The sequence below is a fragment of the Nanorana parkeri genome, unplaced genomic scaffold (genome assembly GCF_000935625.1).
Source record: "Nanorana parkeri isolate BGI_ZX_2015 unplaced genomic scaffold, ASM93562v1 scaffold61, whole genome shotgun sequence".
In the NCBI taxonomy this organism is placed as follows: domain Eukaryota; kingdom Metazoa; phylum Chordata; class Amphibia; order Anura; family Dicroglossidae; genus Nanorana; species Nanorana parkeri.
In genome coordinates, this window is record NW_017306329.1 from 253,689 (window position 1) to 278,320 (window position 24,632).

Genomic DNA, 24,632 nt, shown 5'->3' on the forward strand with positions numbered 1-24,632 from the left:
CCACCCATCCCCAACCGTGCACATTGTTGAACAAGCACACTTTTTTTTGTAGAACTATAAAATGTAAAGAACTAAACAAAGAGTGGGAAAAGGGAGATGAAAGCGTACGCTGTACATATCTCTGGCTTAAAGTGTTGTCCCTCCAGTGCTGCCTGAATGCCTTTCAATGTGACTATTCAAATAAAGACTTTCTCAAAGTCTGTATTTGCATTGCTATACACATAACCTATGTCCTTCACTAGATAATGTTTTGGCCTGCTGATAAGTTGCTCAGTTACTTGGCATTGCATTTTGGGATGGGGTCAAGGGTTGGGTCCCCTGAGTAGAGAGACACTTCAGGGGAGCTCAAGGCAAAGTTGAAGGGATTAAACGGTGGAAGTTGAAGGGATTTCTTCTTCCCACAACCTTGCTTTAAGAATCAAATCATTTTCTTTGGCAAGAAATGACCGCTGTAAATGGAACCCTAAAATATATCTGTGGCCAGGCTATGGACATACAAGTATTTACATATTTTCACAGAAGAACTGAAGTGGTTTCAGCAGCTCAGCTCCCCACTTATTACATGACAGCCTCATAGCCATCAAATATCTAATCCCCCATTCACACCTGAGCGATTTGCAGCGCATTTCCAGAAGCGCTTCAAGGCTCAACACTCAGATTTCTGTGTTATTCTATTGTGTCCGTTCTCGTCTGAGCAATGCGCTGTCACTCACTGCTCAGAAAAAGTACACAGGCTTCTTCAAAGCATGATTGTTTGTTTTTAGCGCCACTAGACTTCAATAGCAATGTCTGAAAAATACACGTAACAAGCGTTTAGCAACCATCTCCCCTTTCTAGAAACTAGCTTTCCATTGGCCAAAACAAAAATGCTCAAGCCTGAAAACATTACGGAAAACTTGTGTAAAAATTCACCAAAAAAAGTGTGAAAAAAAAGAGAAAAGATGGAGATTCTCAAGTGTTAATTTACCCAAAAAAAAAAAAAAAAAAAAAACATGGGGTAGGTATTCTATGCAGAAGCAGGGTGAGCTGAGCTGCTGAGAGAATGACTTCAATTACTTCAGTGCTTTTGCTGTGAAATTTGCAGATTGCTTTCCCCACAGTGCCTGCAGCTGAAGTTCAGTGAGGGCATAAAAAGATGCTTTAAAACAAGCCCTTTATGGCTTTAACATGTTGAATGAAACTTGTATCTATACCACCAGACTAGTACTTTAAATTAGAACACCCCATTAAATTAGGGCAATATCTCTAATTACCAACAGTAGTGGAAACCCTTGCAAGCTTTCATGGTTTACATGGGTTTCAGGGTAAGACCATACTTCAACCGTACTGCACCACCAATATGATCATTTTTGCTATTACTTGTATAGAAAATTATACTGCATAAACCAGGGGTGCCCATTAGGTAGATCTTGATCTACCAGTAGCTCTCAAAGCTGATGCTGGTAGATCACGAAGGGTGTGAATGGTGGCCCCTTTATTCCATTTTGGTATGTTTAGCTGTGCACACATGATTACCTATTAGCCTGAGTCTGCTGAGCCAAGCTCCCTGACACATTTCTGGTGGAAACTGATGGTTGAAGTGCTATGTATTACATCAAAGAAAATTAGTTTACACAGCCTGTTGCACTGCACTGTTTGCAAAATACAGCAATGTTACCCAGGAGAGTGAGCGAGGAGAGACAGCCAAGAGAGCGAAGAGAGACAGCTAGGAGAGAGAGAGAGCGAGGAAAGACAGCCAGGAGAGTGAAAAGAGACAGCCAGGAGAGCGAAAAGAGACAGCCAGGAGAGTGAAAAGAGACAGCCAGGAGAGTGAAAAGAGACAGCCAGGAGAGTGAAAAGAGACAGCCAGGAGAGTGAAAAGAGACAGCCAGGAGAGTGAAAAGAGACAGCCAGGAGAGTGAAAAGAGACAGCCAGGAGAGTGAAAAGAGACAGCCAGGAGAGTGAAAAGAGACAGCCAGGAGAGTGAAAAGAGACAGCCAGGAGAGTGAAAAGAGACAGCCAGGAGAGTGAAAAGAGACAGCCAGGAGAGTGAAAAGAGACAGCCAAAGACAGCCAGGAGAGCAAGGAAAGACAGCCAGGAGAGCAAGGAAAGACAGCCAGGAGAGCAAGGAAAGACAGCCAGGAGAGCAAGGAAAGACAGCCAGGAGAGAGAGAGTGAGGGAGGTTTTTTTTTCGTTGGTAGATCTCATGTAGCTGGGTCATTTGAAAAGTAGATCTTAACACAGAAAATTGTGGGCACCCCTGGCATAAACAAACTAAACAGACAGCACTCTACGGTGTTCCTAACTAAGAGGCCAATTTTGTTCCATAAATAAGGCTAGCCTCTAAACTTGCAATTACAGTACACCACACAATGACCTTAATTAACCCTTGGTACGCAGAGTAAAAACCAAGTCATTCCTTTGAAATGCAGATGAATGAGGGTGGTACTATAAAGAGGTCTGTGCCGAGAACGAACGCCACGGATACTTTAATAAATATGATGTGCAGTAATAAAAAGTAATATGGAGCATAGCTGCATAAGTCTCTGACTCAGCAATCTCAAATGGAGACTCTGACCTAAAAGGAAGAGAAATCTTGTATCCATCAGCTGCTGGGCTTTCCACAGCTCATGGACACGTCGTCAGAGAAGCTAAACCCACATTTGATAAATTTGATAAATTAATTTGAAAATGCACAGTAGTGCTGGTTAGGTTGTTCCAGGGACAAAGGTGAAGTACCATATTGAAATACCATGTCTGTATATTTTAAAGAGTCACTACATATTAAGACAGCCATAGATGACAATATAACAGCTTGCAATAATCTCAAGTCAAAGTACTTATGATCACACAGGGAGAGTTTGCAACCTGCTAGCATATCCCATTCTTTCACTATTCTATTCTATGGAGAATAGGGAAGGGCTCAAAGTAAGACATGTCAACTAAAAGGTGCCCATACACTGCACGACTCTCGTACGAGAATCGCGGGAAATCCCGCGATCGTACGAGAATCGTGCAGTGTATGGAAGGCGTGCGACCGTTTCTACTGTACGGTCGCACGTCTTCCATCGAACAAGCAGGCTGGAAAACCCGCCGGGAATCGTACGATTCTCGGCGAGTTAGTGGCCTGCTTGTTCGACAACTGACGAACGGGCCGGTGTGCGCACGCGCACACTGCCCGTTTGCCGTCCTCGCAAGCCCGCCCCTCATTGCAGTCATCGCAAGTACGATCTGCCTGTCCAAGATGGGCAGATTGTACGTTTTTTTAAGTACTTTACAACCCTCGCAAGACAAAAGTCTTGCGAGGGTTGTAGAGTGTATGGGCACCTTTAGGATGATGGCTGCTATCAGCATTTGTGCAAGTTGTGCAAGGATGTCAAGGCTGCGGAGGGTAAGTAGGAGCAGCGGGTGGTCAACAGTGTCAAAAGCAGCAGAAAGGTCAAGAAGAATAAGAAGTGAATGATGTCCTTTAGATTTGGCTGTCACTAGGTCATTAGTCACTTTCTGGCAGTCTCTGTGGAGTGCTGGGGGCGAAAACCAGATTGCAGAAGGTCAAGTAGGGAATTGGAGTTCAGGTAGTGTGTGGGTCGTCTGTGAGACGGGTATACACCAGTCTTTCAAGGAGTTTGGAGGGAAAGGGAAGAAGAGAGATGGGGGCGATAGCTAGATAAAGCTTCAGGATCATAAGACTGTTTTTTAGTATGGGTGTGATGAGGGAGTGTTTGAAGAAAGAGGGAAAGAAGCCGGAGATGAGAGAAAGATTGAAGATTTTGGTGAAAGAATGGACAATCACAGAATGCAATACACTGCAGGGTTGCTGATGCTGCATTGTTCGTGATGATTTCAGAGTGCAACCGCTGGTCAGAGTGCCGAAGAGGCTTTAGGGAACCAATTGCATAGCATAGTAGAAGCTTGCCAAAGCAAGGAAAAATGCAAGTATTATAGCCTATACCTCTATTCCTAGATTTAACCCTCTGAGTTTAGCTGTAAGGAACGAAAAAGGTGGAAAGCAGGCTAAACAATAGGAACGAAAAAGGTGGAAAGAGGCATGAACAATAGGAACGAAAAGCTGGAAAGCAAGTTAAACAATGGGAATGGAAAGCAAGCTGAACATGAATTAAATCTGGAAAGTAGGATGAACAAGAAGAATAAAAAGCGGCAAGGCCGCCTAAACAACAGGAATGAAAAGCTGGAAAGCAGGATGAACAATAAGAATGATTGTTCATCCTACTTTCCAGCTTTTCATTCCTGTTGTTCAGGCGGCTTTGCAGCTTTTTTTCTCCTATTATTTACAACAGGAATAAAAATCTGGAAAGCAAGCTTAATAATAGGAATAAAAAAGCTGGAAAGCAAGCTAAATAGGTCAAAAATTAAAAAAAATTTAAAAAAATGCAAAGCAGCCTAAACAACATGAATACAAAAGCTAAAAAGTAGGATGGACAAAAGAAATGAAAAGCTAGAAAGCAGGTTAAACAATAGGAATTAAAAAAATGGAATATAAGATGAACAATAGGAATAAAAAGCTGGATATTGCAGTAGTACACAACTATGGCCAAGCAGCACAGAAGGAATCTTTGAAAATGTATCATTTATTGGCCGATTCTTTGAAATTGTGGAACAAGGTATGCGATATTGCTCACGCTGGATGAGAAAAGATCTTAATTGGATATCACTGGGCTTCCTTTTTCTGTTTTTGGCATTTAAGTCTGCTGAATTCTTACAGCAGAAATGCAGCCGAGAACAACAAGATAAAAATTAATAACCTCTTAAAAATAAAAAAAAATCACAAAGACATCTTTTGCCCTAAAGTACACAAAATGTCCTCATTCTGATGTCCAGCATAATTAAACCTACTTCCCCTAGGACAAGATCATCATGGACCTGCCTCAGCCTGTGACTTGACAGTGAAAGGAGAAGCAGTAGTGATGAGATAATTTCTCTATCACTCTGCTTTCTCCTCGTATCGGTATGCTTCTTGTCATGAGCACATGAACTGATTGGCATCTTATACCGCTTCTTCCTCGCACACTCTAGCCTTGCAATACAGAGACTGCAAGAGGATGATACCAGGCTTCATTCAAGGATAGATAGATATCTAAAAAATTATAGACGTCATAATGGAGACATCTATCTTTTCCAGGTTCCTCCAGCCGTCACCCTGATAATGCGGCACCCAATGTATCTTCCAGCACTGTTGGGTAGCCTGCAGGCTAGGATATGCGACGTTGGTATCCCAGGAGCCTGTAGGGGAAAATGGGGACATCAATTTCGCCTAGGCAAGAATGGAGACAAGGGGGGCAGGTCAGGACCCAGAGTATGCCTACCTAAAGCTGGCTTTAAAGCCCACTTTATTGTATTACTTTCCTAGATAAGATACTCTGCCCTTCGAAGAAAGATACTCTAAAAGCTTCGGAATTCAAACCAAGATAGCGTTGTTTACTATGTTGCAGCTAATTGTTTCACATATTCAAAAAGAACATTTTTATTAGGCAAAATGTTTGAACCCATCTGAACCAAGACAAACAGGCAAATTGTCCGAAACCAACTTCAAAAGGACAAATGGATTCCATTTGTCTGCTAAGTGTAAACAACACTGAGCACTCGGCTCTTTACATTCACAGTATAAATAATGGACAGCCTAGACCGACCCTTATAAATTATCAATCAGATCAAGCAAGGTATTTGGCAATCTCACTATCTGACAAGTAAAAAGACAGATAAGACCAATGCAAATGAATGATTCTATTAAAATTTAATATTTTGCAGAAAGTATGTGCTCTTAGTATGCAAGTCACCAGCCCAAACTACTGGCATGCACAAGTCACACTGCTATCAGCTACAAAAATGCAAACACTCTCCACACCAAAACGGAGACCTTATCAGATCACAAGGATTACATCTTGTGATACATGCGGAGATCCATGTCATCTATTAATCCATACTGCATTCAGCGATATTACAGACATTACTACATGTACGTGCAGAAAGACATCCTATTATAGTAAGGCTCACTAAAGCGCTGTGCTGAGAAGGGAATGTGGACGAGCACAGTGTACCATCAATAAGGATACAGCCTATGCAAACCTCTACATATAACCTTTAGAGATTCAGCACTTTATCATAAGTAGGAAAAGGCCATAAAAGCACATTCAGCATTGTGCAAGTAGTTTATCAATAAGACTTAAAAGCAAACCTTGCATTAAAAACTAAAGTTGGTTATACACGGGTGGGTTTTGCATGAACGTTCGTACGAAAAATCCCATCGAAACATTCGATACTGGCATCAGCAGAGAGAGGAGTCATGGCCTGCACTTCCACTTCCCTGGCCCCCTTAGTAGGGGCCATCAAGCACATTAATATTTATGAGCATTGGAAAAAGAAGACAACATTAAGGGGCTTGCCATAGTCCAGCCATGACACTTTCCTTAACCAACCTGATGTTTTGGGGTACCACATATTCTGCAAACGAACAAAGGGAACATGCACTGTATACCAGCAGGCATAAGTAACAATGCCCACATGTTTGCTTTAAAATAAACACATTTAGTTGCAAAATGAAGAACCTTTTCCAACAAGACAACTACTGCTAATTATTTTAATAACTTCAAAAGACATTTTCTTCCGGATAAATTCTATGGGGGGGAAAAAAAAAAAAAATAGCATTTGTACTGCACATAGAAAAACAAGAATAGGAAGAGTGCACACTAGCTGAATTAAATTAAGGTTTCTAAGCAAGTTAACTTTTCTTTAATGTGAAAGAGCTTTGTCGTTTAAATAGGAACTGCTGGCGCCAACATAGAGACTGTTTCAATCTTCTGCACTCAAATGTACTGAGAATATGGCTGGCAGACAATCACTGCAACAGGTCCTCCTTTCATGATGAAATTAAGTTGTGACGCCACTGGCTGTATCCGTGCTATGAAGTCTACGGACATAGGAGCGTAGCATCCTGGTCTCCATCTCCGAATGGCATGAATGACCTCTGACTGCTTCTTTATGTGAATTGGAAGACAGAGCCTGGGAAGCATTTCTAAGTTATCAGCAAAATAAGCCCTTGTGTTTGATAAAAACGTAATACTAAAGATATATAGATCTATCTAATATATATATATATATATATATATGATTGGGTTGCTCCACGGTGAAATGGTCTTTAATAACTTGGCTGACCATTACTTGACTGTGTCTGGCTTCATCTGAGTCATCTACCTGCCGTAGGCAAGCTGCAAATGAAGATCAGATGAAAAGTCATTATTCCCTCATCACTATTCTCATTCAAGTGATGTAAAGACTCTTGAAACCAAAGCATCAGCATGACAGCCCGACAATGTAGGTGCATTTAGGGACTCCTGCATCAGGAACTTGCGAATTCCTGCAGCAGGAATCACTAATCTGCCATTTAGATGCGGCAGCTGTCACCTGTTCAAGTTAATGAGCGACAGCCACAACATTTGAAAGCAGCAGCGCACTGGTGCTCCGCATGTAATCATGTGATACGATTGCATGCGGTTAGGGATCAATCACGATCCCTGGATGCTCAATCAAACCACAATCATGGTAAAAAGATGAATATTTTAAACTGCCATTACTAGATAAAAGAGCCCTAGCTGTGTAACCAAAATCCAGGATGTGCCTGGAAACCCACGGGAAAGTAATTATATATTTGGGGAGAAAGAAAAAAAGAAGAAGACCAGGTTCTGCCAAGTATTTGTTAACAAAGAACAGAAGTTACAGAAACAGTAAACCATACAAACATTTGGTTTGCATTTGCTCACATCGTTAATACAGTAAACTCTCTGTTATCTGGAATTCAGCTAACCAGAACTCCCATCTAAAAAACAGAAAAAAAATCCCCTGTGTACTCACTGTTCTGCTGATCTGCAGCATGTATTATCCTGGAAACAATTGTGTGTCTATTTGTCTTAATTTGCTTTTGATTACTGCATTTCAAAAAGAATATGAAGTCAATACAGAGTTTAGGTTATGGTATAGTATGGGGTATAGCATTAGTTAGACCTATTTTTAATAGTAACTCTCAAGCAACCAGAAACTACATTTATCCAGACTCGACCAATCCCTGTGGATGCCAGATAACGGGGCGTTTACTGTAGTTACTAAGCAAGCAAAGAAAGTGCATCAGTAAACCTGTCCCTTTAACAGTATCAGTCTTGCCTTTATCAACATAAGAGACAGATTGCTATTACATCCACTCCACTGAATATGGGAACAAAGGCAACCGGTATGAAAATGAATAAAGAACTAGTTCCTCATTCAAGCAAGAGGTGAAGGCTGATATGTAAAAAAAAAAAAGAACATCAAAAACAGAAAGTGCCATGGAATACTTTCTGCCTTGTTTCAAGTAGAGAGCTATATATGATCATACTGCCATTAGGACTCAACGCAAAACATGTAGAATTCGATAACTGCAATGGAATTATGTTAAATATTTTATAACCTTAATGTTTTAGTATTACTGTTTTTGTTAAGAATATTTAGCACTGAGCATTCACATACTGTACTGCTCGTATGTTGGAAATGGTCTAGACTCTAGGCCAAGACGCTAGTGCTTTTTAAAACACAAGACAGAACCAGGCAGCTATGCTCTATGCAGAATTTCACAATGCTTTCCAAGCGTTTTATTCCCAGCAATCAAACAGATGGGAATAACGTCACCCCATTTTGGTCTTTGTTTAAGAACATTACTTAAAAAGAGCAATGATGACTACTAACCCACTGTGACCAGCAAGATTTTAGTTTAGAGTACTCTTGCATGGTCAGAGCAATGAGAGAGGATCTCGGTTTAGAGTAATCCTGCATGGTCAGCCCAATGAGAGAGGATCTTGGTTCAGAGTAGTCCTGCATTGGTTAGACCAATGAGAGAGGATCTTGGTTCAGAGTAGTCCTGCATTGGTTAGACCAATGAGAGAGGATCTTGGTTCAGAGTAGTCCTGCATTGGTTAGACCAATGAGAGAGGATCTTGGTTCAGAGTAGTCCTGCATTGGTCAGACCAATGAGAGAGGATCTCAGTTCAGAGTAGTCCTGCATGGCAAGACCTAAGGATGCACTGATACCAATACTAGTATCGGTGCCGATAACGAGTATTTGGCCGAGTACTCTTATTTCGCCCCAAATGCTCCCGATGCCTATTCCAATACTGGAACTTCCAGTACCAGGAAGCCAGGCGGCAATTCATTAAACGCTGCCCGGCTTCCTTAACAGGGCTTTCGGTATTGGGATTCAGTATTGGCAAGTACCGAACAAAAAATATTGGTACTCATAGGCGATACCGAAAAACCAGTATCGGTGCATCTCTAGTCAGACCAATGAAAGAGAATTTCAATTTAGAGTAGTCCTGCATATTCAGGCCAATGAAAGAAGATTTCGGTTCAGAGTAGTCCTGTATGGTCAGACCAATGAAAGAGGAGTTCAGCTTAGAGTAGTCCATGGTCCAACCAATGAAAATGATTTCCCATTGGCTGCTTTACAGCAGTGCTTCTAAATTTTAATAAATAACGTAACCCGCCATTGCAACAGAAAGTTACCAAGTTCTCCCTGTGAGTAACCAACTAAAAGCTAGAAAGAGTAAGCAACTAAAAGTTAGCTACAAAGATAAACAGCAGACATGCTTGGTATGCATGAATGAAATGTCAAACAGGGGCCATCTGTTAAGGGGCGAGTCACAGTAGCTTTCTCATGGTCATGTAAATTGCAGCTAAGGATCCAGTAAACCAGGGATGTCCAAACTGCGGCCCTCCAGCTGTGGTGGAGCTACGAACCCCATGAGGCTTTGCAAGATTCTCACAGCCACAGACATGACTCCCGGAGAGAAATGCATCATGGGATTTGTAGTTTCCCCACAGCTGGAGGGCCGGAGTTTGGACATCCCTGCAGTAAACATACAGCTTTTTTCAACAATCTGTATCCAATCTTAGTCTTGGGCAAGCCCTATTTCTTTGACTGCAGTAAGGAAAAAGCAAATAGTAATGGCTTGTATAGTGTCTGGCAGATGTATATGGATTAGAAAACTGGCTTAACAGAAACTTTGTTTGCCAGGTATGGCAGATATATATATATATATATATATTTCAACTGTGTATTTAGCAGTTTATTAAAAAGTACTTTTGAAAATAATCCAAACCTACCAATTAGGTAAACTGAAAAAAACTACAATTGTTGGTCTATGTACAGATATTTTTATTGCCCCTGGACATAAGGCGGTTGGATGCTTAGCTGATAAAAAGATGCCTTCAGAGGGGGAAAAAATTAAAATAGGTAGATAGAGAATGTCAATTTAATAAAGTTGTGTCCAAACCATAAAGGTAAAAGAGCAGATGTTGTCAGTGCTGAATAAGCCCAGACTGCGTGCCATGAAGCTTTCCCCTTTTTACGGATATCACACCAGCACATTGCATCCCTTCCCAAATAGATTACAATCTAATTTTAGGACCTGAGACAGATAAAATGACTTGCCAAAAGGTCACACAAAGTTAGAACAGGGTCTCTCCAAAAGCAATCTACCCACCTCATGGACCAGTAATCACACCCAAGCCACTTCACACAGTAAACATTTTATAACTGTATACAACAGAATTACGAGTCTACCTGGCAGGCGACTACTTCCACAACTAGCTCTAGAAGTCACAGACTATTTGTCTGCATGCTACAATTCCATAATTAAGAATTAATTTATTATGGTGTGCTTGCCCAGCCCCCACCCCTCCCCCACACCCCTTAAATGAACGCCCAGATTTTGCCAATCCCTCCAAACTACCCCTAGTAGCAACCTTGTAAGTGGAGACCCCAGAGGATAAGGGCCTACCTAGTGTGGACCTAAAAGATGTCAATGGCCAGTTTTCCCTATAAGACTACTGGTGGCATGTGTCAAAAACAAGGCAGGATGAAAGCTCTGAAGGATCTAAAACACTGTACGGGACCTGGGCAAGTAGGTCAGCGTTTTATAGGGTACAAACTACAGTAAGTGTTTACATTTAAAGACCTGTGTGGAACGAAGGGTCGAATTTAGGAAGTGCATTAAAAAAAATTTATACCATTAAATACATGTCAGAGTTGCTATTTTGACAGGATTTCCAAAATTTCACGCAGTGTAAACATGTGTTGTGAAAGCTACCCATTTTAGTCTGAGTCATTAAAAGCCCATTTTCACCTTTGTAAGTGATTACCATTTACTGTGGTAATATAGAGGTGCAGTGATGGTGTATATGTGTGTGCATTTTCATGACTCTCATTGCTGGCTTTCTTAATAGATTACTGTCTTTGTAGTAGGTCCGAGTCCTACAAATTGAAAATTTTCTCCACATTAAAATCAGTCTGACACTGGGGTCGGCTTGTAAAGCAGCTTACCCCCACCCTGTTAGTCATTGTAACAAGAGCACTGTACACCAGCTCTACCATCTCAGGTCACAATACACCATCCAGGGGTGGTTGCCGCTATGAACATTAATAAATAGGAGGAGAGAGCTCAAAAAGAGAGAGAGTTCATTTACAGACTGCTTGCAAAGCACAGAGGTGGCCATTTCAAAAAGGAGCCATGAGGAGATGAAGGGGACAAAAAAGTTTCTGTGCTCGTATACAGCAGCTGCATGTACCTGCTTCATGTTTACTCGGTGCACATTGCTGGCATGTTTTTTTTTTCTAAATATCTCTGTAAAAAGATGAAAATGGGCTTTAAGGCTAGAGCAGTAGTCATACTCATTTCTTCGCGCAATCATAATTGATCAAATCCCAGAAACACTGTAAAACGTACATGTCTTAATGGTTACTGGTTTAAGCCCCTTTCAGACAGGCTTTCCATCAGGTCCTCCTGTCAGTTTTTCAGGACCTGATCAGAAGCCCCATGTTAGTTTATAGGCAGCTAGATTTAAACGGACAGCCGTCCTTTTACATCTGGTTACCCCTGACTCCGGCCAGATCCAGATCCTGAAAAACAATTGATCAGAGATCCGTTTTGCCGACCTGATCATGCCATATTGGGCTAACCAGATGTAAATGGACACCTGTCCATTTAGATCTGGCTGCCTATACACTAACATGGGTCCAGTAAAATCAGTATTTCAAGAGACACAGATGTACAAACGATGACATCCTGTAACGGCAACCGCCGTCAGCCCTCAGCAAGGGATCGGGGCTTGCGGGATTCCGCCGCTTCTCGGGGCCGGCCGGTGCGTCCCATGGTGGAGCGCACACATCCTCTTCCGGGTTCGGAGGCCGGGTGCATTCCACCTTGGAACGCGGAAGTGCGCCGCTCCGATCAGCGTCTCCTCCCCCAGCTCTTAGCCCTATATAAACGCCCCAGTGAGACAGTATGGCGTTCCACGATTGAAGACTGAACGTCTGCTGTCTCCTGGGACCCTTCAGCTCACCTACACCGTGCAGCCAGCTACAGTATCCTGGACCGGATTCCTCAGGACCCCCAGCTCCTTCTACCACTCCAAAACCGCAAGTACTGGTGCAACCTGCACCTCCACTGCAGCAGATAGGCTGTGTATCCTCATAACTGGATGACCTCCTGTGTGCCATCTACTGCCCCCCTGGGATAATACACCACTGACTCTATTGCTGCATGCACTCCTAAACTATTGTGACTTTACTAACCAATATAACTTTGCTGATACTGCTGCTTGGGATCGGGCTTATGGAGTAATAACCCCATCCAAACCTATAACTTATGATTTTGGGCTGTGATGCTTGAACCCTAACTCCCCGTTAAGTTTGGGAGTGAAACCAGGGTTCCCGCCTGAGAAGCCTCCGCAGTTGCGATCCACAAACCCCCCAATTCAAACCCAGGTGTTGCACATCCATTACAATCTGGTCCCCTACTGATCAGACCGTGTGCAAGGAGCCTTAAAGACAAACATGTCTAAAATGGGGGTTCAGCAATGGCAGCTTAAATACTACCACCAGTAGTGTTTCCATAAATGCTGCACTCTAAGAAAACAGCTTAATGCACAGTTGAAATACAGCTACATAAATCTGTCAAAGGGTTTATGATTCTGGTCAGGCAGTCTAGCAATTCACATAGCCAGAAGAAAACTCCACTCTTTTCTGGTTCATTCTCACAATTTCCTGTTTTATCTGCCTGGTCACTGCAGAGTACAACATGAGATGATGCAGAATGATAGTCAAGGCACCTAAGGCAGAAAGATGGCATGGGGAGCAGTAACGCTGGCTATACATAGATTGTATTGTGTCAGATTTCTGTGAATCAGATGAAAATTTGACTTGTGGTCAATTTTTTTAATCAACTTTTGTCGAGGAAGCTGGGTGAATAATTGTCGGCTGAAAAGTGACTGCAGCCTTTCACCTGCAGTTACTGCTTGGGTATCATAACAGCTGTGGGTACTGGTTGTCAAAAATAGAATAGCTAGCAGGGGAGAATCCTTCATCCACGCTGTTTATCATTGATGAGGGAATAAAGTGAATATTCTTGTTTAACCTGCAAGGCTGAACGACAAAAAGAAAAACTTACCTGCCTGACTGCACAGTGTAGCAGATGTGTGTGATTCAAAATACAAATCCTTTGTCAGGAAAAAATTATTTTGCTATTTTGTGGACTTGTGCTATAAAGGGGTGGCTGCAACAAGACCTGCTGACTACTTGTCCAGCACACGTATAAAACTGCGCTGAAATTTCCTTAAATAGCACGAACCAGCAAAAATGAAAGCACGTGCCTGCAATTTATTCATCAGAATTTCTGCATTAATCTTGGGAAAAGAGGATAAACACGAACTGTCCAGTTGTTTGATACACACATAAATACATAGCTGCAACCTGCCTAGTGACAGGGACGCACGCCAAGCACACAAAGGAGATGTAAGCAGGTGCTCATTAATCGGCATTATTAATTCTCTACTTGTTTGGGAAGCATCAAGCAGCGGAGCAGGAATTCTGGGACTGTCTCCTCGTGCTCTCTGCTGACTTGCAGAGGATTTCCATGACTGCTATTTTCCATCAAGGGACATATCATTTGTAACCAGCAATGACACATGATTTTTCTCTCATATATACTGCATATGGACCAGTGCTAAGACTACAGATATAAAAAGAACAACACAGGTGGTAGAACCGTTTCCTTTACCTCATATGGACATTCTGCTTTTTAATATAAAAGCCACAAGCCAATATTTGAAGCAAAATCAGATCTACATCATCATTCTGCAAGCTGTGTAGATACAATTATTTCAGGTGGGAAATGGACTCTGCCTTGTAGCACATTCTTAGAATGGCCAATACACGTGGAGTGGTATAGGACAGTGTCACAGCTAAGATATGAAGGGTCATACAACATCACAGACATGACACTGCTACTGGGTGGCTGAGATTTTGCACAGAATTCTCAGACTCTGAGCATTTAAATAAAGGTAGCGAAAGAAGAGTAATAGTCAAACTGCCCAACTTCATTCAGTTGCATTATGTGTCCATATTTTCCAAAATGCCCGTTAATTAATGCCATTAAATGGATGGGGGAAGTAAGTGTCCAGATTTTCCAAAATGCCCATTAATTACATTTGCATCCATTCAATGGAATGTGTCCATATTGCGCAAAATACCCATTAAATTACATCCCATCCATTCAATGGTATTATGTGCCCATATTTTTCCAAAATACCTCCTAACTACATCCCCATCCATTCAATGGCATTATGTGCCCATATTTTCCAAAATACCTGCTAACTACATCCCCATCCATTCAATGGAATTATGTGTCCATATTTTGCAAAATACCCATTAATTACATTCCCATCCATTCAATGGCATTATGTGTTCATATTTTCCTAAATGCCTATTAATTAAATTCCCTTCATTAAACAGCATAATTATGTCCATATTTTACAAAATGGCCTTTAGTTACATTCACATCCATTCAAGAGCATAATGTACCAATATTTTCCAAAATGCCCATTAATTACATCCCCAATAATAGATATCAGTGATGGGAATCTTCTCCAGACTGCAGAAATTGCTATATTAGATCAATTTTGTTCGCTGAAATAATCCAAGCATTATATCCTCTTAAAGCAGCGCCAGACAAATGCCAGGCAGCCAATACTCCATAAACAGTACAGCTGGCTATTGACTTTTGAGTTTTTCTCTAGTTGCAGTCAATGGAGCTGGCTACTAAAAATCCTACTGGCTCCCAGATTGGACAAACTGGCTCCTGAATTCCTTTTTAATTTAGTCCACCCTTGTCCTAAAGGAAGAAACCGAATTTGAGGGGCAGGACAGCAGGCTTCTTTTATCCAAAAATTGAGTAACATTCTACAGTACGACAAATAACTGGGCGCTGAACAGATTTGAAACTATTTTGAGCAGCCACTCACAGGAAGATGTTAAAGAGAAAAAAAAAAGCTAACTAGTCCAAAGCTCTTTACACAAATACCTGGAAAGCTCAGGGCTCAATGCAAGTATACATAATCAGCTTCATTCAACACAAGATGTCAAAGTGGATATTATCCAAGCCAATAAAAACTTTTGTTAGAAGAATGCCGTGTTTTTTAGCTTTTTTCCCGCATTCAGAATTATTCACGAAATAGCCAGCAGCAAATATGATTGTGATAATGTGTGAATCCATATCCAGTACTGTAATCAGTAACATCAGTCAAGTGATATGGGGCAATCACGCATAAAAGCTGAACCATATCAGCCATCAAGAATGAAGCATGTACAACAGCCCACTTCTACAAATTACTGTATTGATAAAGCATCCAAATTAACAAAGGATATAAATTGTAAATCTTGACTAGTGGGAAAAAAAAATCAGGACAAATTAGAAGTATGGTATGATCTTTAGAGGTTGATACTCAAGGTCAATGGCAGTTCAGATACTCCGTGACATGAAGGCAATGAGCCCGACGTGTAATGCAGTTTTGTTTAGGGCACCACCTTACCTCTAGCAGACAGCTTCTTAGTATTGATAATCTTCGCAGCAAACTCCTGATTAGTAGATTTCTTCACACATCTCCGGACTACCGAAAAGGCACCCCTTAAAAACAAGACAGACAAAGAAAAAAAATGGATCAACTAAAACACGAACCAAATGAAACTTTTGAAATATAAAATATTGATTTCGTATTGGAAATATTTTACAACCATAACTTACATTTCAAAAACTGCAATTTTACTATTCTCAAGTAATTCTGTAGTGAAAATAACCCGCATAAACCCATTTACCTAAGAAGTACTCCAGTGCATATCTGCTATTCTACCACATGAGCCTTGGAGCTCCCACAACATGCAAATGCCAACTAAAAAGTCAATGTGAAAAGGCAGAACTGGACAAATCACTGGAGCCAATGCATTCTAAAAATTACAGCTGGCACCCAACGTTTGAGGTTTGCTCTAGTTGTTGTCAGTGGAGTGGCCTCCTGAAAAAATCCTGCCGACTCCTGAATTGGCCAGACTAGCTCCTGATTTTCAAAGTAATTTGTCCACACTTGGTATAAGGCCACCACCCACCCCTTTATCCCAGGAGGCAATGGCCAGCATCTGCTGAGGCCTTGGCATCACACAAAGGAATGTTCTAGCTTCCAGAGAGTTGGTATCTGCAAGGGAGGGCACTGATAACACTCGGGAGTGTCAGCAAGTAACAAGGAATGTATGTGCTTGTATACTGTACATTTCTTTCCAATTGGTAATTATACTGCCTCTTTCTCTACCAGTTTACTTTAAACGTATATCTAAAGTCAAACTTTTATTTTCCATTTTGGATAGGGATGGGTTAAAATCAGTCAGGGTTTCTTTGCTTCCTGGTGTCCCACTGGGGAGATTTCCCTTCACCTCTTGACCCATAGAAGCAACAGAAAGACAAGAAATCTTCTTAGAAGGAACCCCCCTCTTAGACAGATGTCACCAGAGCAAGTCTTCCCACTGGACAATTACCCCTCTATCTCTGTTCTGGGGACAACTCAAAATTTAGCATTGTTCCCTTACTTTCAGTACTGGTGACAATGGCCAAAAGGACAATTAGAGAAGATGGATCTCCAAGGCAGTGACACAAGCTGCAATACAAATCTGACAGGGGATCTAACCCCTCATTAATCCAAAATCCCCCAAAAACCTCAAGGGAAAATTATTCTTAACCCTTGCAATGGGGCAACCCTCCGCACTGCAAGGGTTAAGTGCTCATTTTCATCTAGTGTCTAAATTAACAAAGTTATACTCAGCTGATCCTTCAAGCCAGCCGGCTGTGACAGCACTCCCTTCAGCCTGTCTCCTCCTCTGCTGCTGCATTGTAATGTCCCACATCCTATACATCCATAAGACATGATGACTCAGAGGACCTTAGACTGCAGAAGCAGAGGGTAACCTATACATCCTGTATAAGACATGATGACTCAGAGGACCTTAGACTGCTGAAGCAGAGGGGAAGAGAGACTGAAAGAGCCAATCTAAGAGTTAGCCAGCTTATAATATTATTATTATATATGAATGAGTGACCTGGTATAAAAAACAATACTTAAAGAAGAACTCCGGCAAAACTTTATAGTCACCCGATCCTCCGAGCCAGCTTGCTTTTAGACTGGTCCCTGGAGCCTCTCTCCCTCTGCTCTGCAGCGGTCTAAGTAACCTTGAGTCATCACATCCAGACGTGAGGCTGCGGAGGGACGTACCATAGCTGGAGCAGAGGATGAGACAGGCTAGAGGGGGGCGCTTGGACAGCCAGTCAGCTCCGAGGTTTGAGTAAGAGTAATTTTTTTATTTTCGCACCTAGACGAAAATAAGCACTTAACCCTTGCAGGGCGGGGGTAGCCCCACTGCAAGGGTTAATAAAAGTTTTGACCAAAGCTCTTCTTTTAACATGGCTGAACTGTACAGCACAGGCACCATGATCGTTACAGATATCACAGTGGTCAAAAGAAAAAAATAACACAAAACAAAAATAAAAAAGGAAACGATAAACCTATACTATTTACTCACAAAAGCCACCATAAGAATTTTAGAAAATAGTAAAAATTAAAATAAAATGTTTCGGCCTGACAAATTCTGCTGCGGGAGGTGCGTTGCAGTGCCATTCATTTCAATGGCACCCCAAACCACCTCCCACCTAGTGTGATTGCCCGCACTGGCACGCACGGTACCGCAATGCCGTCCGTTCCAGTGCAGTGTGATTGCAAACGATTGTACATGCCGTTTTATTCTGAAGTAAACTATGTTTGTAACACTGCATGCGCTGATTTTATTTTAAATTAAGGACGGTATTTATTAAATTTTTGTTATCGGATTAATCTGAAAAAATAAAAATCGGCCAACTAAATCGATTATGAAAATAATCATTAGTTGCAACCCTACCAATATCACAATTCCACTAACGAGCCACCTCATTATTGAAAACAAGTGCAGTTGGTGATCACCATATAAGTGAAGTACAGACTGCCGACAGTTCCTTGGCAATAGTGCTATGAAGGGCTGTAATATACCTCTAGCGTGGCCTAGACAGGAATCAAGGCCTCACTGATTTACTTTGTGAACTAACAGGCTAACATTTATTTAACCTACAAAGCTGCTACCTGATGGGTCCAATTTACTATAAAGCAAATGGCAATCCTAATATTGCAAAACCATGCACACATGGGCAAGCCATAATGTTCTCAGACGAGTTATAGTAGATCCAAAGGGGAGGGGTAAATTTACAGTGGACCTTTACCCCCTCTAACTTAAAATCACATCAGCATGCAGCTCTACATGCTGATAAAAAAATCCTCTTACATTCATTGGTGTTAAACATTATTTGCTTTTACTTACAATTACTGTTTCTCTACTTCCTGGTTGAGAGAGGCACTGGTGATGTAGCTCTGGCCTCACAGATGCATCCTGGGAAGGCTACATCACCAGTGCCATCCTAGGAAAATCTCATCTGTAAACTCCAAAAATCTCATGATATCCTCTGAGATGATGTGCACAGTCACATGTTCCAGGAGGCAGATCCAGACTCCAGTAAAAAGGAGATGAATTAATCTGCCCTTAGTGAAAATGGCCACCGTAAGAAAAACAGGGAGGAAAAGAAAAATAAGGAATGCAAAGAATAAAAAGCCTGCCATTATCTAGAAGTATGTGTTTGTGGATTGTCATTACTAAACATTTCCAAAGGTGACTTTGTTGTTATTTTTAAGATAAGGGTGACGTTCCTCTTTAACAAGGTAGATGCTGACATAATTAGGTGCTCTCTCTCTCTCTCAAAGCCATCAGCCTGTCTTATTAAAGGATTTGAGAAGGTCTGCCATGTTATTTAACCAATGCAGCTCTAATCTGCCAGCTGACTAACAGTTTTATAGGGTCTGAGGGATTTTATATAATGGTTCGGTGCGCCTTCTGAGTGAAAAAGGAATTGGGCTAAAATGCCACTGTAAATATGTGCTTAAATAATTTAACATTGATCGCCTTTTTCTCCGCCTCTATCAATTCTATGGTTTATAAATTCTCCCAAGGGTCAGAGGCTAGTCCAGCTCCATTGCTGCTGCAGGGGGCCGCTTCTGGATCCCGCTACATGAATTATGTACATTTTACCTGGATTCAAATCGGTTTCCTCTATAAGACTATGCATGTGTGTGTGCAAATCTAGTGTAAGTGCATAACGTTCTTAAGATCCACTGAGGCAGAAGCTGAAGCAACTAGTTCAATGGTCAAGTGCTGTAATATAGGTAAACAATAATACAGTGCTTTTCTGTACATTAACTGTACATCACAGTCAGTAAAGACACAAAACAAGCAGACAGGACAACAGCTTGTTAGAATCCACTAATATGGATGAGATGTGCCAATATGGTAGTCACCGCAGCACATAGGATCTGAGCCATCCCCTAACTTCTCTCCAACCCACAGTTTTGTAGAATACTTTCTTGAAGCAGACATGCCGCCTTCTACTGGACTGCAAAGCCGCTCCCTGACCATGTCACATGTGAAAAATGTTGGAATGCAATATAACCTCAGTCACTACTGGAGGAACACAAAAATGAACGCACTGGTTGACAATACCAATAAACCAAGAGCAGATCAAGATTTGATAAGGGAGAGACAGAGGAGAGAAAAAAAGGAGACAGAGGAGAGAAAAAAAAAGGAGAGACAGAGGAGAGAAAAAAAAGGAGAGACAGAGGAGAGAAAAGGAGAGAAAGAGACAGAGGAGAGAAAAGGAGAGAAAGAGACAGAGGAGAGAAAAGGAGAGAAAGAGACAGAGGAGAGAAAAGGAGAGAAAGAGAGAGGAGAGAAAAAGGAGAGAAAGAGACAGAGGAGAGAAAAAGGAGAGAAAGAGACAGAGGAGAGAAAAAGGAGAGAAAGAGACAGAGGAGAGAAAGAGAGACAGAGAGCCCATACCCAGAAGTATATACATACCCACACACATACAACTAATGATGACAATTAGCATGCTGTGCTGTACAAACAGCTTCTAGGATTATCATGGTGAATCACTACAAATAATACAAGTCACAGTTTAAACCCCTGTCCACAGATTAGACCTATCAGACCTACATAAGTTTATGCAAAACACAGCTGTCAAGTAGCTGTGAACTACAAAACACAGCAAACCCTTGACATTGTACTATTACAGCAAATGAAAAGCCAGAGACCCTTTTTAACTATACTAACATAAAAGGATATAATGCAACATTATAACGTTCCCATATACTATGTTTACCTGTGTATAAAAACACCGGTCACATTAACACTGATTGCCAACTGTTAAAAGTAAAACCTGAAGCTGTAAGATTTATGGCTGGCGCTGCCATAATTAAAAGGCAATACACTATAACGCTATGAATTACATTGCAGGGGATAATTACCATAACTGATTTCATGTAGAAATTATTGAGTATGCCATTTTCACACATTTCTATTACACACATCCATTAACTTTTTAAGCAACACGTTCAGTTGAGACTAGTCCGCAGGACAGAGGAGGTTAATGGCACAGCAGAGATGAAGAGGAATGACAACGCAGAAAATGTAGTCTTATTCTTGAGGTAGTATCTATGGAAAAGTGGACGTGCCAAATGGGAATCTTATGGGAAACTGGAGTTAGAGTATGCCAGCTTAAATAATGGGAATAAGAAAAAAATAATTGTTTCAATATTGATCCTCAGTGATGAGGCCGGAGGAGTAGACAGACATACAGACAATGGAAGCTGAACAAAGGAAAAGGATGGGAGAGGGAGATTTGGCCAAAACTTCTGCAATGCAGTGAACAGAAGAGCCGTAGAAATGAGCAGGACCCAGTAGTACCTATACAAACAAGCCCACATGCTTTAACTCCCTCCACACCAGAAGGCCTGCAACCACTGATAACAAAGGGATTAAGGGCTCTTGTCAAAGGCTCAGCTGGATGTTCTTTGTACATAATCAGCCTGAATGCTATAGGTAAAGAAGCAATAGCACATACCTGCTACAGTAACAAAGAATATAGACAGCAGATGACAGAAAATGCTATGAGTGTTTAATAGAAAAATATGAATTATTTTTTGAGGGATTCATGAACACCATCATCTAAAGAAGCTAGGATTGCTTTTTCTTATCTTTAGATCCGGGGTGGGCAACTCTGGCCCTCCAGCTACAAATCCCAACATGCCACTGCCTCTGGGAGTCATGCCTGTAACTGTCAGTCTTGCAATGCCTCATGGGACTTGTAGTTCCACAACAGCTGGAGGGCAGGAGTTGCCCACTTCTGCTTTAGATCAACAAATAAACTTTTACTTTTCTAAACTTAAGGTCTGTAATTATCAACTCCTTCTGCAAAACAGCAATATATAAATGTATTAACCCCTAGCAATGAGCATTCATGTGTCCCTGGTCCATCCATCAACTCAAATCTGGAAGTCATGGGACTCCCTTCTGGAGTAAGACCAACTTAGTTTCATTACATTGCCTGCTAAATACAAGCAAGGTGTAAAATGTTGTGATGTTATACAGTACAATTGCTTTGTTTTCCAATTGTAATTTAATAAGGAGCTCCCAGACCTACAACGTGATACAAACAAATATTCAGTCTCAAGTTCTACTACCGGATCATGGTACGAATGGTATAGATGGACTGTATCAATGGAGGGGAGCGCACACTCAATCACGGGGGATAGTCACATCCATAGGAGCGTTTAGTCTTATGTGAAACGAGAGCGTGCAGTTAACACATGGGCAGAAGACTGGTATTGTCTTACAAAAAGAAAATCTCCGGGTAAAACATGTATTAATGTTTTGATATTAACTTGGCCTGATCTAAGAAACTATGTAGCTGTGTGAAAGGTCTGTGAATAAAGGACCAAGTGTCTTCTATTACATAAGGACGGCCAATGAAAGAAATGTCTTTGTCCTATTGTCTAGGTACTACGGCTGCTATTGGTACTCGGTCTTAAAATTTCTAAACCTCCATCCCATCCCCCCTGCTCGTCCTCCCTTCAAAAGAGGAGACCTGCTGTTCTGTGTGCTGGGATGATCTCTGTGTGACGCTGTCACTGTGCTCAAACTGGCTTGCCTGTCAGGTCACTAATCAATGTCACTATGCAGAAGCTGCCTTGTATGTCTGGCCTTGCTCTAGCTGCGTGCAAGCGTTTACAGTATTTCATTCACATCTTTGTCTTCCTACAAGACTATTCTGCACCGTGCTATTATGTCAGCAGCATGGGTGCTTCGTTTTTTAGCTCATCTGGTGCCCACCATTCTCTTCATGCAGGGCTCTAAAGCCGTGTGTCTGCTCTCTCCCGATTGTTTACAATCCTGCCCCCTCTTCCTGGCTCTCCCCAGCTGACATGCTAATTCCTTTTCCCTCAGGCTCCCTTCATGTGTGCCATCTCCATGAGCTTCTTGTCTGTGCTGCTCCCTTACACACAGGTGACCCGGCTACTTCTGCTCCTTCCTTCACAGAACAGTCCTCATCCTTTATCTAGCATGGACACTTAGGCTAAGTCCCTGCGGCTCTTCTCCTGGTAACGGTTGTTCTCAGCTCACCATGTATCCATTGCATGCAAACACTGCCTTTGATTCAAGGGAACCAGTACCCTGTTATCTCTAGCACTGTACTCCGAGTATGTGAAGACACATCTCTGCCAGCATGTTGAGTCCATATCTACTTGCCAGCAATGGTCAATTTGACAAGACCCCCTCTACCCCCAGACACTGCTGTCACTGCTGCCCCCTCTCCTTCCTTTCTGCTCACTGTTCGCCAGACTAAGCCTATTTTTACACGCTGCATAATGTGTTTTGCCTGGCCTGAACCCCAGTCTGAACCTACAGTACAGTGTGCTATGCTCCATTCTGAGCTCATAGTAGAATGTAGTGTACCCCAGTGCTAGCCCATGGGAGAGAGTAGCGTGCGTACAGTCCATGTAGTGGGCTGTGCCCTAGCCTGACCATCCTGTGTAATGTACTGTGCCCCTGTCTGAGCCCATTGTATAGCCCGTGCAATGTGCCCCAACCTGAGGCCATCGTACAGTGTGCTGAAGCCCATCGTACAGTGTAGTGAGCCCCACTACAGTGTTCCAAGCTCCATCATACAGTGTACTAAGCCCCAGTCAGAGCTTAATCTACACCCTACGTAATGTTTTCTGCCTGAGCCCAATGTACAGCCCATGTAGTAAGCTGTGCCCTAGCCTGAGCCTATTGACCACCTTGTGCAATGTACTGTGCCCCAGGCTGAGCCCACTGTGCAGTGTTGTGTGCCCCAGCCTTAGCCCACACTGCTGTGATCTCCCATCATACAATGCAGTGTCCTCCCATCATACAGTATCCCCCTTCAGTACAGTGAAGTTTTCCCCCACCGTACAGTGTGCTGAGCCCCATATCATACGGTGCAGCGTGCCCCCCATCACGCGCTGCAGCGTTCCCTTATCATACAGCGCAGTGTGCCCCCATCGTACAGCGCAGTGTGCCCCCATCGTACAGCGCAGTGTGCCCCCATCGTACAGCGCAGTGTGCCCCCATCGTACAGTTCATTGTACACCCATCGTACAGTACATTGTGCCCCCATCGTACAGTTCATTGTACACCCATCGTACAGTACATTGTGCCCCCATCGTACAGTTCATTGTACACCCATCGTACAGTACATTGTGCACCCATCGTACAGTGCCCAGCCTGCCTTCTCCTTACTTGCCGAGCTCCTCGTACAGCTGGTATTCGTCCGTGAAGCGGGTGCAGGTCACTGGGATGGCCATACTAGTAGCTGTGGATCCGATCTCACATCGGGCGGGCTGCGGGCTGTCAGAGAGGAGGTAACAGCCGGGGCGAGATCTCTTCTGCTTCTTCCTCTGCGTCTCACCCTCCTCCTCCGGGGCGGCTCCTGCTTCCCCTCCCGCTCCCACCTTCTCCTCCCCTGCTGCCGCCGGACCCTTCGAGCCTCCGTCTGTCTGATGCCTCCGCTTCCCCCAGGTGACCCTTCCCAGATGACTGGTGTCACTCCGCTTCGGCCGTGCACTGTCACTGCTGGGAGGCCAACACCGCGAGACTTCGACAGGACACGCCCCCTTTCCCGCGGACGCCCAGCCCAGGGGGGAGAGATGGGGGGGAGGGGAGCAAACACCGGGTGGCGGTAGCAGGCTGTCACCGAGAGTTGGTCGTCAGAGCCGACCTCACCGTGCGCAGGATGAGGGTGTGCACGGTCCTCTAGTGAAAGTAAGACACAGACAGGGGACTTCTTCACCTATGTGAAGGG

The 24,632-nt window shown here is 42.6% G+C and overlaps 1 protein-coding gene across 20 annotated transcripts in view; it reads right to left on the bottom strand.

Moving 5' to 3' along the window:
- CAMK2G (calcium/calmodulin dependent protein kinase II gamma) overlaps window positions 1-24,153 on the bottom strand; it is a 237,379-nt gene extending 213,226 nt beyond the window's left edge. For all 20 annotated transcript variants that reach the window (XM_018576256.1, XM_018576249.1, XM_018576253.1 and 17 more), the window contains exons 1-2: window positions 24,071-24,153; window positions 15,889-15,983 (exon numbers count right to left, since the gene is read on the bottom strand). In XM_018576256.1, coding sequence (XP_018431758.1) covers window positions 15,889-15,983; window positions 24,071-24,135 — 160 coding nt within the window. In that variant the 5' untranslated portion in view covers window positions 24,136-24,153. The remainder of the gene's footprint in view (window positions 1-15,888; window positions 15,984-24,070) is intronic.
- Between the last annotated feature and the right edge of the window lie 479 nt (window positions 24,154-24,632).